Source organism: Notolabrus celidotus, chromosome 2 (assembly GCF_009762535.1).
Source record: "Notolabrus celidotus isolate fNotCel1 chromosome 2, fNotCel1.pri, whole genome shotgun sequence".
NCBI lineage: Eukaryota > Metazoa > Chordata > Actinopteri > Labriformes > Labridae > Notolabrus > Notolabrus celidotus.
The window spans coordinates 9,619,286-9,632,987 of NC_048273.1; the positions used below are offsets into that span (position 1 = coordinate 9,619,286).

The 13,702-nt window shown below is 42.3% G+C and overlaps 1 protein-coding gene across 1 annotated transcript; it reads left to right on the plus strand.

Moving 5' to 3' along the window:
- Nucleotides 1-7,386: 7,386 nt before the first annotated feature.
- On the plus strand, nt 7,387-13,404 carry nrl (neural retina leucine zipper; the record flags this gene model as incomplete). The annotated part of the gene is made up of 4 exons (XM_034705782.1): nt 7,387-7,980; nt 8,783-9,064; nt 10,509-10,724; nt 12,461-13,404. Coding segments are annotated over 4 exons (1,254 nt in total), but the record flags the coding sequence as incomplete, so codon positions are not given.
- Nucleotides 13,405-13,702: the final 298 nt, after the last annotated feature.

Sequence of the window (13,702 nt, forward strand, 5' to 3'; positions counted from 1 at the left end):
TGATAAAGATCTAAAATTAAGACCTTATTTTTTAATCAGTTGCATGCTTTTTTGTCCCTTTTGGCACACCGTAGTTCGGCTGCTGCAGCACCTTCCTGCTTCCGGCTGCAGCGATGGAAAGAATGCCATCACTGCTCTTTTGAATGACACCTAAAAAACCCACGATTTAAAATATCAACCCGCTTTATAAATAAAGGTTGATTGAGTTTGAGCTAACACCTACAAGCTAAGCATTTAGGTGCAGCAAATCAGACTGATGTCAGCAGGCAACACATCACAAAAGCTGCACCGCGATATTTAGGACAGAGATAATTACCACAGACCTGAGAGAGAAAAGGAGAGAGAGAACAAGGGAGAGAGAAGAAGAGAGATAGAAAAGGAGAGAGCGAATAAGGGAGGGAGAGAAGGTGAGAGAGAAAAAGAGAGAGAGAGAATAAGGGACACAGAAAAGGAGAGAGAGAGAATAACGGAGACAGAAAAGGAGAGACAGAAGAAGGGAGAGAGAATAAGAGAGAGAGAATAAGGGAGAGAGAAAAACAAACGTGTTTATTTCTGCTGTAAAGATCATCTTCTTTGAATGGTTGTGTATGTGGTTTTTGGTATTTTTGCAGCCAGCCTCTAGTGGACACTCAATGAACTGCTGTTTTTAACACTTCCGGATGGGCTTCATGTTTTAAGACCGGTGGTTTCGCTTGTATCTGTAGCTATAAAATCTTTCATCCACTGACCAAAGACCCAAAGTGTTTCAGAGTCTCTTCATGAGACGAGAGAGTCTGTGTTAATGTTTGTAGATTTAAATCTCTCACAGAGAAGAAGTTTAAAGCTGCGATCGCTCCCTCCTCTCTCTGTTAGTGATAATGATGGTGTTTGAGGCCTAATGACTTAAACACACCTCTGAGCGTGTGGAGCTCTGAGATGTGTCTGCAGGGGGAACGTGTGCTCGGCTGCTGGCGTGTTGGACATGAAGTATGAGGTAAGTTCCTCTGTGTCTCTCCCTCTCTTTGTCCCTCACCCTCACGGGAGGCCCTGTTGGTTTAACGACTAAGCTTCCCCCGGAAACACAAATGATGGACAGATAGAGAGGTTAAAACAGAGAAAGAGAGGAAGAGAAACTGAAAGAAGAGAGCACAAAGTGTTTCTAATGTTTCCTCAAAGTCGTCATTTCTCACTCCTCTCTGAATCTGAGATCCTGAGTTTGTTGACGCTGCAGATAAAACCTGTTTGTGCGTCTGTTTTCATGAGTCAGCGCGTCTGCTCGCCTTAAAGGTTTTGTTTACAGTCCAGATCAGATTTGTGCAGGCACTATTAACTCACTGATTCCTCAACGAGACACTATTAAGACACTGAGACTGCCCGGATTAACAAGTTTAGCTTTTAAGGAGCATCGAGAAACGCTTGTTGTGCGTTTCTCTGCTCGGCCGACTTAAAAAAACCCAGAATTAGTTTCTGAGGTTTTGAGACTAACTGGACGGGGCAGGCTGGAGTGCAGACACACCAGGGGTCGACTCCTGAGAACAAAAACAAACCTCTTTGTTCTGTTTTGAAAACTTGAAGACAGCAGGACCGTCTCATTCACAGATATCGTTCAGATAAAGGTTTTAAAGCTGACGGAGGTGATTTAGATTTTTGTTTACTGATGTTTTTCTGTTGTTTTTGCAACATGTGAATCTGATTCAGACGGCAAAGCAACATGCCAGGGAGTTATAATACCGTACAAACGTTCATTTGATCATCAGGTGAAGGTTCTGTTTGAATCAGTTTTTAGTAACTCAAACATCATTCTAAAGATTGTTCTTCCCCCTTAATCGTTCTGGTTAATATCGTCTCTAGAAGCTGCAAAATGTTCCTCATTAAGTCAGAGATCTCTGCTTGGCTGGTTTCTGGAGTCTTTTGCAATAAAGTGAAATTGGAAGTAAAAAAATATACTTACTTTTTAAATTTACAGATGAGGATAACGGCCATTGCTTTTTTTTTTTTTCAGATTAAGCCAGTAAAAAATAATAAAAATAATAAAAAAATGTCTGACATTTGTTTTTATTCTGACTTTAAATTCTGAATTTAAAAAAAGATGTCAGATCTAAAAATACAATGTCTTAGTCTTGATTCATTTTTTTTCAGTGGCTCTATTCCTCTTCAGTATAAACTAAAAAAAAATACACTTCTAACAATTTTTTTTTGAAAAAAACAGAAAAACTGACTTTAGAGTATCTCGTGAATTAACTTGGGCATAGCTGTGCAAGTACACTCACAAAGAGTTCATAAACTTCAATATTTAAGCATGCAACTTTAAAATAAACACATAATACTTGTGCTTAACTTCATCCTAGTGCTTGTACCTGATATTAAATTACATAGCTCATAAAATGAGCCTTAATGGCCACCTCGACCCAAACAGTTATTCCTCCTTCAACAGACCCAGGCCCTGTTTATGAAGGATACAGGTAAAGACAACACTGATACTACCTACACTACCACTGGGCTCCTAATGGATCCGACACCATGAGTGTGGAAGTAGATGGGCAGCAAGAGCAAACAAGTGGGAACCTCTCTCCAACGGTGTTTCAGTTAAGCCCATGACTTCTCAGAGATGCTCAACAGTTAAATCAAATGTCCAGAGAAAACCCTATACATGCTAGCTCTCACTGCCCATCATACCAGCATTACGGAGAGAAACAAGAGAGAAGAGACACTGGAAAGAGGACAGGAAGTTAACCTGTTTGGGAAAGAGCTTCAGACTCAGCCAGTATACCTGCATTCATTCAAAGATGGCCAGTTAGATTCAGCATACACGTCACAGAGATGAGTGAGATGTATACAATCAATGACAAACCTCAAGGCAAGATAATAAACTGTGTTCACAGGCTGTAAACATTTGGTTGGATCTCCCACAGACATCACATCACCATAATCAAGTAAAGACAGAAAGGGTGCAAGCGTTAAGGTCCAAAATGAATACCAATCTTGTGCTATTTGTCCCATCCCGCACACTGTAGTTAAGCCACTGCAGTGTCTTCCTGCTTCCTGTTGTTGCTGTGATACGAATGACAGCACGGCTCACATTTCACTTTGGTCTGAGGGTCGTCCTCAGGTTGGCATGTTGAGACTGGCTAAAAGCCTTACCACCACAGGTAACAATATTTGAATGCATACAGGACCTGTATGATCCAAAGAAAGCATCCTAACTGGAACTCCTGAAAAGTGCAAACAGTGATGCATTAACCAGGAATCCCTGGACGACAGAGAGTGATCAGAGTTAACTCTTGACACTAAATGGATGTTTTAAAAATAAACCCTGTATCTGACAGAATAAACTCTGAAGCTGTCTCCTCCCTCTCAGTCATGGTTTCATCGCACTGGTGCAGCAGAGTGATCATAAAGTATATTTTATCACATTCATTTAATTCACAAATAAAGTCAAGAAGTAAGAACTGCTTAATTTGTTAATATGCAAACACTGTTTTGAAATGTGATGAAAATATGTAATTAACAACTGAAATTCATAAAAGAATCAATCAACAATAAAATTATTGTTGACAGCCTGAAAAAATACACAAATCACCTGACAAATTTTTAAATTGAGATCCTTAATAATTTGATCATTCTGTTCTCTAATGTTAACTTCGGCTCGTGTGAAATGATCTGCAAGTCTGCATCTCTACCTGTGATGCTTCCTGTTCTCAAAGTCTCTCCTGATTCGTCTGTCCATGAGTCTCCTTCAGGCTCAGCTCAGTTTCTGTCAGCGCCCACCGTGAGGCGCTGCTGAGTCCAACACGCTCCGATACTACCGTCCAAACTTTAACACCTCTGTTCAAACTTTATTATCTGACACTAGAGAGTCAGAAACCTGTGTGTGTGTGTGTGTGTGTGTGTGTGTGTGTGTGTGTGTGTGTGTGAGTGTGTGTGTGTGAGAGACAGAGAAATACTTTAACCTCACATGACGAGAAAAATCAATTGCATCAGAGGAAGACATGAACGGATGGAGAGAGATGAGAACAAAAAGAGAGAGGGATGAGGGACAGACACTGATGGATAGTGTGGACATGCCAGTGAACTGAAAAGATAGAGGAAGAGAGAGAGGGAGGGAGAAGAAGAGAGTGGGAGAACACGTAGGGATGACAAAGCAAAAAAAAGAGAGAGAAGATGGGAGACAGAGAAAAGAAGAGAGAGATGGAGTGAGAGAGAAAAAGAGAGAGAGAAGAGGGAGAGGAAAAGAGAGATGTATGGAGAAGAGAAAGAAGGGAGAGGGGAAATGGGAGAGAAGAACAGAATGGAGAGAGAAATGGAGAGAGAAAAGGAGACAGAAAGTAAGGGATGCAGAGACAGATGTAGAGAAAAGTGGAAGAGAGGGAGACAAACAGGGCCAGAGAGAGAGAGAGAGAGAGAGAGAGAGAGAAGGGGACAGAGACAGAGAGAAAAGAAAAAGGAGGAAAGAAAGAGAGACATCGGATGGGGGAGAGATGGAAAAGAAAGGTTGAGTCACAAACGTAAAGGATGGAGGGAGAAAGAAAGAGGGACAAAGAAAGAAAGAGGGGAGAGAGAGAGAGATGGAAAGAGGGAGACAGAGACAGAGAGACAGACAAATGGAAAAGAGATAGAGAGATCACAAAGGCAGAGTGTTAGAGAGAGAGAGAGAGAGAGAGAGGTGGGGGAGAGGGAGGGGACTGTGGGATTTTCAGAGGGGGACTCAGAGAAAGAAAGGGGGCAGTGGCACTCAGTCACAGAGTGCTATACACACTCTCATGCGCACACACACCAACACACTCCATGTTTCCTCTGCGAGCGTGTCAGAGGGCCTGTCAGTTCATTATTTCTGTGTGTGTGTGTGAGTGTGTGTGTGTGTTTGTGTGTGTGCCAGACGGAGCTGCAAACCATCCTTCACCTCTATGAGCCACGGTAAGATCCCTCCATCCACTCTGACCTCCCTCTTTACTTCATTCTCTCATAAATGTGTGTGTGTGTGTGTGTGTGTGTGTGTATGAGCATGTGTGTGTGTGTGTATGAGCGTGTGTGTGTGTGTGTGCTCCTCTCTCTCTCCGTTGACTCTGGTCCACAGCCAGTTTGAGGCCTCCATGGCTCGCTGTCACTGTTTGCTTTCTTTTACGTCCATTTTGACCCGCAGGTGGTCGAGCTGACGGGCTGAGGGTGGATTTCTAAACTTGAGGGTGATTTTAAAAGTTGAATCTGAAGGTTTGTCGTTGGTGATGTCGGAGGAAATAACTTTACCACAGCTTTCCGTGTGAACCAAATATCTCTACCCTCATGATGTGAGCAGAAAGTGAGTGAAGCGTCAGATTGTGTGAGCTCTGAGATCAGCTGTTTATTCTCACTTACTTTTATTTTACTCAACTTAAATGTAAAGTTTAAAGTTGAACAGACGCTTCCTGAAAGCGACAGTTTGACTTTTATCTGTTCTAGTTAAAGATTCCTCAAATGAATCTGCTCTCCATGCTTGGTTTTGATTCATTTGAGCACCAAATCAACAAATCTATGAAGTTTAAATGACTTAAATTACTTAAAATACCCACAATGCAGATACCTGTAACTTCAACATAACCTATACTGTCAACTTATATTCAAACTCAAGCACAGATGACTTTGATTCAATGTCTAAATCTCATATTTCCAAGTTGCTAATTCATCCATAACTCAATTTTAAAGCTCAGTACAGTTCTTGCTTTTAATGCAGATTAATTCTTACTCATACAATTGTAAAAATTGACATATTAATCATCAATATAGACAATAAAATCAACAAAAATATGAATTTTGGACGTGCAAATGTGCAAATCTGACATTCCAAACTTAAAAAATGTGTAAATCATCCTTTAATTACTGTATAAGAATAATTTTGAAGCAACTGTGTAACAATATTTAACATTCAATGTATTGAAATGGACTCCTAATATTTCTATTTGACACCATCAGCTGTTTAACATTTTTATACAGAGGTGGGTCGACCAGAGTTGAATTAAATCAACTTAAATTTGTACAACAATGATTCAAATTTCATCCAAACGTGTCCAAATGTTCTTAGATATTTAAATTTCCTTCTCAACTTGTTTAAAAAACAGAAGTTTCCTCTTCTTAAGTCTGAGTTTGCTTGGAGTCTGCGGCACTCATGAAACGTTAGACATGTTTGAAGTGATATTCTGTTTTCGTGGAGCAAATATTTCTGTACAAACTAAAAGTTTAACAATATTTATCATAAATAACTTTGACTGTAGAACATATATTTCATATCAGAAAGTCTGTGTGTCTGGATTAAAGTCTCAATCTGAAGGTAATTGGATTTGCTCTCTGCGGACCTCTCTGTCAAAAATGATTAAGCCCTCTGAGTGTCGTATGTTTGTGTTCAGTCGGCGGATCTTTCTAGATATATAACGTTTTATCTATTGTGTGTGTGTGTGTGTGTGTGTGTGTGTGTGTGTGTGTGTGTGTGTGTGTGTGTGTGTGTGTGTGTGTGTGTGTGTATGTGTGAGAGAGATTACATCAGGGCAACAACCTGCACTCACTTCTACACACTGATGAATACAGCACTTGGCAGGCAGAAGACAAGGCTTTTACAATCTAGAGATGAAAATATCAGAGCGAGAGGACTGTGATGTCTTAAAACAACTTTTAAAAATGCACATCGAGAGTTCAAGGAGGATCTTTAAGTTTTCTGATTTGACCGTGAACGTCCGATTTTCTGCAGGAGCAGGTTGAGGTGCACGTGCATGAGTGTGCATGAGTGTGCATGAGTCACGGGCCTTGTTTTGAAAGGAGGGATGAATCTGACCCCGCTCATCTACCTGTTTCTTGCTGAAAATTGTACTGTAGCTCTTCTGTCCCCCCATTTCTTTCTCATATCTTTGTGGTGTGCAGGAAAAACAGTCTGTATGGAGAGCAACAGCAGGTGTTCTAGAATTCTGAGATCAAAGACAGAATTCTGGAATTCTGTCTTTGATCTCTGAATTCTAAAAAAAAATTTAACACTCCGTGAAAAAGGACAGACCTAGATTACATCAGTGGTTATAGTGCCTAATCCTCTTTCATAGACCTCCATTCAACAAACAAACATTGTCTCTTCACTTCGCACTTCATTGGTTATTTTTTACACCTGAAAACTTGTAACGCTGTTCCCTCCTCTCGTCCCTTTGTCCCGACCCTATCTTTGTTTCCCTCAGGACTAAAGGCGCAGAGACGAGGACACTGGACAGAACAAGTTCTCAGAGAGGAAAATCACACAGCAGCCTACTTCCTGTCTTCACTCCTGCTGCTGTCTATGAGCGGCACTGAGGCAGAGCAGGGGACTCTACAAAGATCCTGACACGCGGAAAACCCTGTGTAAGCTCCCCCCGAACAGCGGCAGCAGCAGCAGCAGACAGCATGTCCTCTCCTCCCCTCCCCATGCCCTCCCTCCCTCCCAGCCCCCTGGCCATGGAGTACCTGAACGACTTCGACCTCCTGAAGTTCGAGGTGAAATCCGACACGCCTCCTCTTGCTTCTCAATGTGCGTTTCCCAAATCAGGCCTCCCTCACGACCCCTCCAGCTCCCCGTACACAGGCCATCCTCCACAGGACTCCAGTCTGAACTCCAGCCCGTACAACTCGCTGCCCCCCTCGCCGACGCTTAGCGACACTCACCCACCACCATCAGGGTCTTCCTCCCTCTCCTCCTCGTCCTCCTCCATCTCCTTCCCCCTCTCCATCTCCAACAGCTTCACCTCCAGTATCAGCTCTCAGGGGAACGTGGAGGGTAGCCCGGCCCATGGCGGTCCTCAGGGTCCCACCCCGGCCTCCCTGGAGGACCTGATCTGGCTGGCAGCTCTCCAGCAGCAGTTTGGAGGGGAGGTGACGGGGCCTGCCACCCTACTGGGCGCTCTGGGAGGAGTGCCGGAGAGAGGGGACCGAGAGAGGGGGCCGGTGAATGGATTTCTGGGCTGTGAGGATGCTGTGGAGGCGCTACTGAACTCAGCTGCTGCAGCCGTCAGCTCACAGGTAACTTTCATTGACTGTGTAGATAACGAACATAGCCACACTGACATAGACTATTAGTTTGTTGACTGCCTCCAATTGGGCCGCCATGTTGGTTTTCTGCAGCAGGATGTGACCATATTTGGACAAATATTGCTTTTGGGACGTTTTCAACTCTATACTTGCAGAACAGTTTGAAGTGGAAATTGAAAACCTCTCTAATGAAAAAGCCATCAACAACCCAGACTACTATTGACAATTACCAAGGATAAATCAGTGTTTGAAAAACTCTCCATGAGCCAGCTAGCCAGGTTTGGTGAGCACAGATCCAGAAAATTGGTGCCAACTAATCTTTAAAACCAAAGTGGTGAAAAAACTGGCGCACAGACATCGTGGAAAGTCTATTAGTCGGTAAAGCACACAGATAGACAGATTACTTTTCGGATATTTACATGAACAAATCTCCAGAAGGCTCCAACACCATAAACACGGAAAAGAAGTTAAGTTAAGTGACTGAGGTGTCACTCAAAGAGGCCAGGCCCCAGATGAACGAGTTTAGTTTAGAATAACAGGTGAATTTTTTAACAATTCATCCTTGTTCATTAGCCATGATAGAGAATTGAGCTAGCACTAACAGTTGGTTTTCATACGAGGATGTAAAATGGGGCTCTATTGACTCACTTTAGGATCCAGCCTCTAGTGGACAGTTGAGGAACTGCATTTTGGGCATTCCTGTATTGGCTTTCTTTTTCAGGTCCCTGCTTTCTCCCTATCTGCCATTTCTACCTTCAGATTTCATATTAATGTTCTTCTTCTCTCCCACCAGTTTCCGGGTCTTTCTCAGAGCTCCAGCAGTAACCTGGGAGACTCCAGCAGCGACAGCGGAGGTGACATCTCCTGCACCAAAGGGACAGACATGTGCCACCGCCCGCTCGTCTTCCTCTCATCAGCCCCTCCATCGCTCCCTAACGCCGCCCCTGGTTCGGCTCCATACCAACCCCTCAGCCCAACGGGCCGCCTTCATCATCACCAGCATCACCATCATCAGCATCATCCACACCACCCCATGCATGGCAGCCACCATCATCACCATCACCATCACTCACAAGTTAGTCAGATACACAACAAATCACTTAGATACATCCATCCAGATCTGGGGATGGATTTATGTTCAAGCTAATTCATAAAACAAGAAAACGCCAACACAACAGCTTCTTACTGTCACACCATGGTTGTTCTCTGATCAGCATCTGAAAAGACATTTCGAATAGAGGATAGTCTGACCAAAGACAGAATTCCAGAATTCTGAGAACAAATGGAACATTCTAAAAAAAACATCAGTTTCTCCAATCCTCTTTCATAGACCTCCATTCAACAAACATTGTAAAAGTAGTTTTCTTTTCCCCTTGAGGACAGACCTGACAAAGCTTGACTTTTGACTAATCTGCATCATGATGCTCTTAAGTACAAGAACATCACAAGTACAGCAGTTTTTGTTTCATATTTATAACGCTGAAGGAAGCCAGAGGGAATCCTCTGTGGAACGTTTACAGTGAAGCTGAGACTCACCACTAACAGATAAACAAGCGCTATTCAAGGAAAGCCAGATTCTGTTAAATATATGTTATTTACTTGAGGATCATCTTTTTATTCTGTTTTGTACAAATTTACAAAACAGAATAAAAAGATAAAAAACAGAAGAGGAACCGAACATGCTTGTTTGTGTACTTTGTTTTTACACAGTAATGTTTGAAGGTGAGAGAGTCACATCGACACTTGTCGCATTAGAGGGCTGAGCAGGAGAGAGGGATTGAACAGTGAAGGATTAGGATTAGGACATTAGAACATGGTTATTAATGTCTGTGCAGATCTGAAGTATCACTTTAAGGATGTCTGTCTTTGAGGCCATGATAAGAGAAGCTACATCGAAGTACAAATTTATGAGCAAAATATATCCTTTTATATTCAACACTTCAGGGTCTCTTTCAAGTGTTTATATGCACTTTATAACTGCCATTTTCATACATTTTCAAAAACAGTACATTATAAATAGATTAATTTACACTCATTTAAATTACAGACCCTGTTTTTAGATATGTGCAGCTTAAAAATAATTAACGTACATTTTTTTGGCCTTTTTGAAATATTTAGATCCTTCTTTGTTAGAGATTTCTGAACAGAAGTATTAAAACAACTTTCACATTTATACTTGTCTTTTGTTGACTTAATATGCTTTGAGGAAACTGCTATTACAGCTTGTGAGTTTGATTATTTTGGTTTGTTAAACTTTGTCATCTGGTCCATCAGGATGTCTGCGTGAATCTTTAAGTGGAGCAAGCTATGAGCTTATGATAATATCTGCTATTATTGCTGTGTGTAATCCTGATAACTGTCACCCACACTCAGTCAGATTACACCTCAGATTACAGACATGTGGTGATGACAGAAGCACACATTCACCGCTCACAGTTTGATGTATCTGAATCCAACACTTCTCACTTCATGTCTGAACTTTATTTCCTCTCCCTGTGTTTCCTCCGTCTGCTCCTCAGTGTGGTGTGAACGAGCGTTTCTCTGACGAGCAGCTGGTGAGCCTGTCAGTGCGCGAGCTGAACCGGCACCTGCGCGGCGTGAGTAAGGACGAGGTGGTGCGTCTGAAGCAGAAACGACGCACGCTAAAGAACCGCGGCTACGCCCAGTCCTGCCGCTACAAACGCCTCCAGCACCGCCACGCGCTGGAGTCCGAGAAACACGTGCTCACACAACAGGTACATGAGCTCCAGATTAAGACTCCTCTTTTTATTCAAACCCCAAATCTAGTCCGGAATCTGAGGTATTAAGACCTCAAAGGTAAAACATTTTGCATCATACACTCCTCAATCCCTGTAGCTATCACTCCAGACATGTTATCACAGAAGGTACAGGCACACAAGGAGGGGGCTGTAGGGGACGCCTTAGAACAAGATCCAGATTCTGCTACGCCCCTGGTAGCAACAGACAAAAAAAACAAATAACAACAACTACCACATGAAAGACAAAGAAATACAACAGTAAGAACATTTGAGAAATAACAATCAATATTAATGTTCTATATAAACTGTTTGCACGCATACAGGGGGTATAACGAACAGTGGCCAAGGGTGGCATGGGCCAAGATTGCGATCTAATTGGCTGACCTTGGTGTCACCCTAAACTCTTAAACTAGAATTGGCTATCTGTCTGGTCAGGGGCGGGGCTTATGTTCAGAATGATTTGTACTGTGTTTCAACAGGCTTCTAAGGGCTTTTTTTTAATTTTTAATGCAGCACTTTTCTTGTGAGTTAGTTTTTTGGGGAAACATTTACACTGAGACACAAATCTGCTCGATGTTGAGTCACTAAAAAACAATCAGCGTTCAGATTTCCAGGGCAGCAGGTGTTCTGGAATTCTGAAATCAAAGACAGAATTCCAGAATTCTGTCTTTGATCTCAGAATTGTAGAATTCTGAAAAAAGAAAAACAACATTCTGTAAAAAAGGTCAGAACCCCCCCAAAAAAACATCAGTGGCTCTAATCCTCTTTAGAGCAAGTATCTTCTTTTTTAGTCTTTGAGGAATTCAGCTAGAAGATTTAGATATCGCCCTTAAAGCTGAAAACCAGGAAAATAACATTGATTATATATTTCAATGTTAGTTAAAGTGGACATGATTAGAAAGGACATCATTCGTGTATGTGCTCACGCATTCTTAATGCCACCTGCACGAGTTAGTGCGCTGGTTGACCACCCAAGTTAAAAGAAGTCCCTGCATGTTTATCAGTAGATGTTGGCTCTTTATGAGTTATTATATAACCCTTACTAATCCACCATTTGCATGACTATATTGTACGGGTGGCGATGGCTATACATAGCATGTCCCTATTTGTGTTGATTTTGGCGCCCCCTGTGGACAAAATGGTACCACTTACAACTTTGCTGATTTCTTTTACAGTGAAATGTAGTGATGTGACTCGTCTTGTCCGTCACCTATCCCCTTCTTCCCTCTGCTTACAGGCATTACAAATTAAGATATAATATCATAACTGGTCAAAAACTCCTCACAGGAGCTTTAACGTCATTATTAATGCTGATACGTAAAGGAAACTGTTCCGAGTGTACTCTGTGGAACAATCACTAAACAATTTACATACTTAGCCAAGCTTATAAGATCGTAATTAATGATTAGTTTCCATTGTAGAAAAACACTTCCGACTTCATCCAGAGGGGTTGCCAGAATCAACACATGAAAACTCCTCACTGTGACTTTAAGTGCTTCATTATGACTTATTACGATTTATTCTGCTGCTGATGGGTGCTAGTGAGTGACTGTTTGTTGTTAAAGTATGCATCGTATGTTTTTCTCTGACATGTCTGAGCTGTATTAGAATCACAGTTTTCCTCGTGTAGCTGTAAACGTCTAAGTGAGCATCTTCACACTGTGTCTCTGCAAAGTAAATGTGAACGTTCTCGTCTTTCCCCCCCTCCTCAGTTGGAGCAGCTCCAGTGTGAGCTGACTCGAGTGCTGAGGGAGCGAGACGCCTACAAGGCTCGCTACGAGAAGCTCCTCACCACCAACCACAGCATCGCCAGCGACGCACCACCAACCCGCAACAGCAACCCACCTTCACCACCCCCTGACTACTTCCTCTGAGTGTGACCCAGAGGGAGGAACGATGAAACCAGACCAGCCAACATCAAGCAATCAATGATGAGTAATCAGGAGAAAACAAGGACGTGTACGTGTTCAGCATGTTTGTGTGTGAGGGAGGAGGTGGGAGGAGACGACGGCAGGCTGTACCACTGTGAAATCCTCCCTGGTTGATAAAAGGGACACTGACTTTGAATTCAGAGAGTTTGACTCAGCTCTAGGCTGCTACAAGGACTCAGTTTGACTTTACTGTGAATGACTGTTACACAAAAACTGTCTGAGATCTATAGTTTGATATTTCTGAGCAAAAGTGGGGAAAAAAAGATCTGCAAATGGTTGAAAAAGCTTTATTTTAAAGATGAAGTCTGGTGTTTTTAAACCCAGGCTCTATTTCTGAAGGTTTCAGGGTCTAAAGAACAAACAGGAACAGTAGATTTCTTCAAACAGCAACTGTGAAATGAGCTCTAATGGCTGCAACGTTATCAAACGACATATGCTAAAAGTTCTGGTTCCTGTCACTGACAGACTCAGATTGTTGTCCTAATGAGCTTCAAGTTAAAGAGGAAGAAACAGATGTTGCATCACTAACTTCGAAACCACCATCAGACTCTTTGCACAACTCCAGAGTTTGTTTCTGGTTAGCTTTGTTTCTTAAAGTGTGTCCTAACAGCACGTAAGTGCCAGATTTTGCATTGTAGCATGTAGCAATGAACGCTAGCTGTTACTATTAATACAGCATCCGTTGAATGATTAATATCAGTTGCTATCAGCTGAGCACTGGAGACATCCCGAGTATTTTCTATCTTCCTACGTTTGCACTTTAGAAACATAGAAGCAGAACAGCTCCAGGTGTTAGTATAACACCACTTTTTAAAGTTTTTAGAAGTGAAATCAGGAGGTATCATTCAGGTAACTCCTCACCTGAACTACAGGAATCAACTACTCTGTATGCACGTCTATACAAGCAACAGGAATACAAGTAGAAAACTGGTGGCAGCAAAATGTGTTGGAAAATGAGGCCAGTGCAAAAAACTGCAGTTCCTCAAGTGTCCACTTGAGACTTGCTCCAAAAGCCAAGGAGCT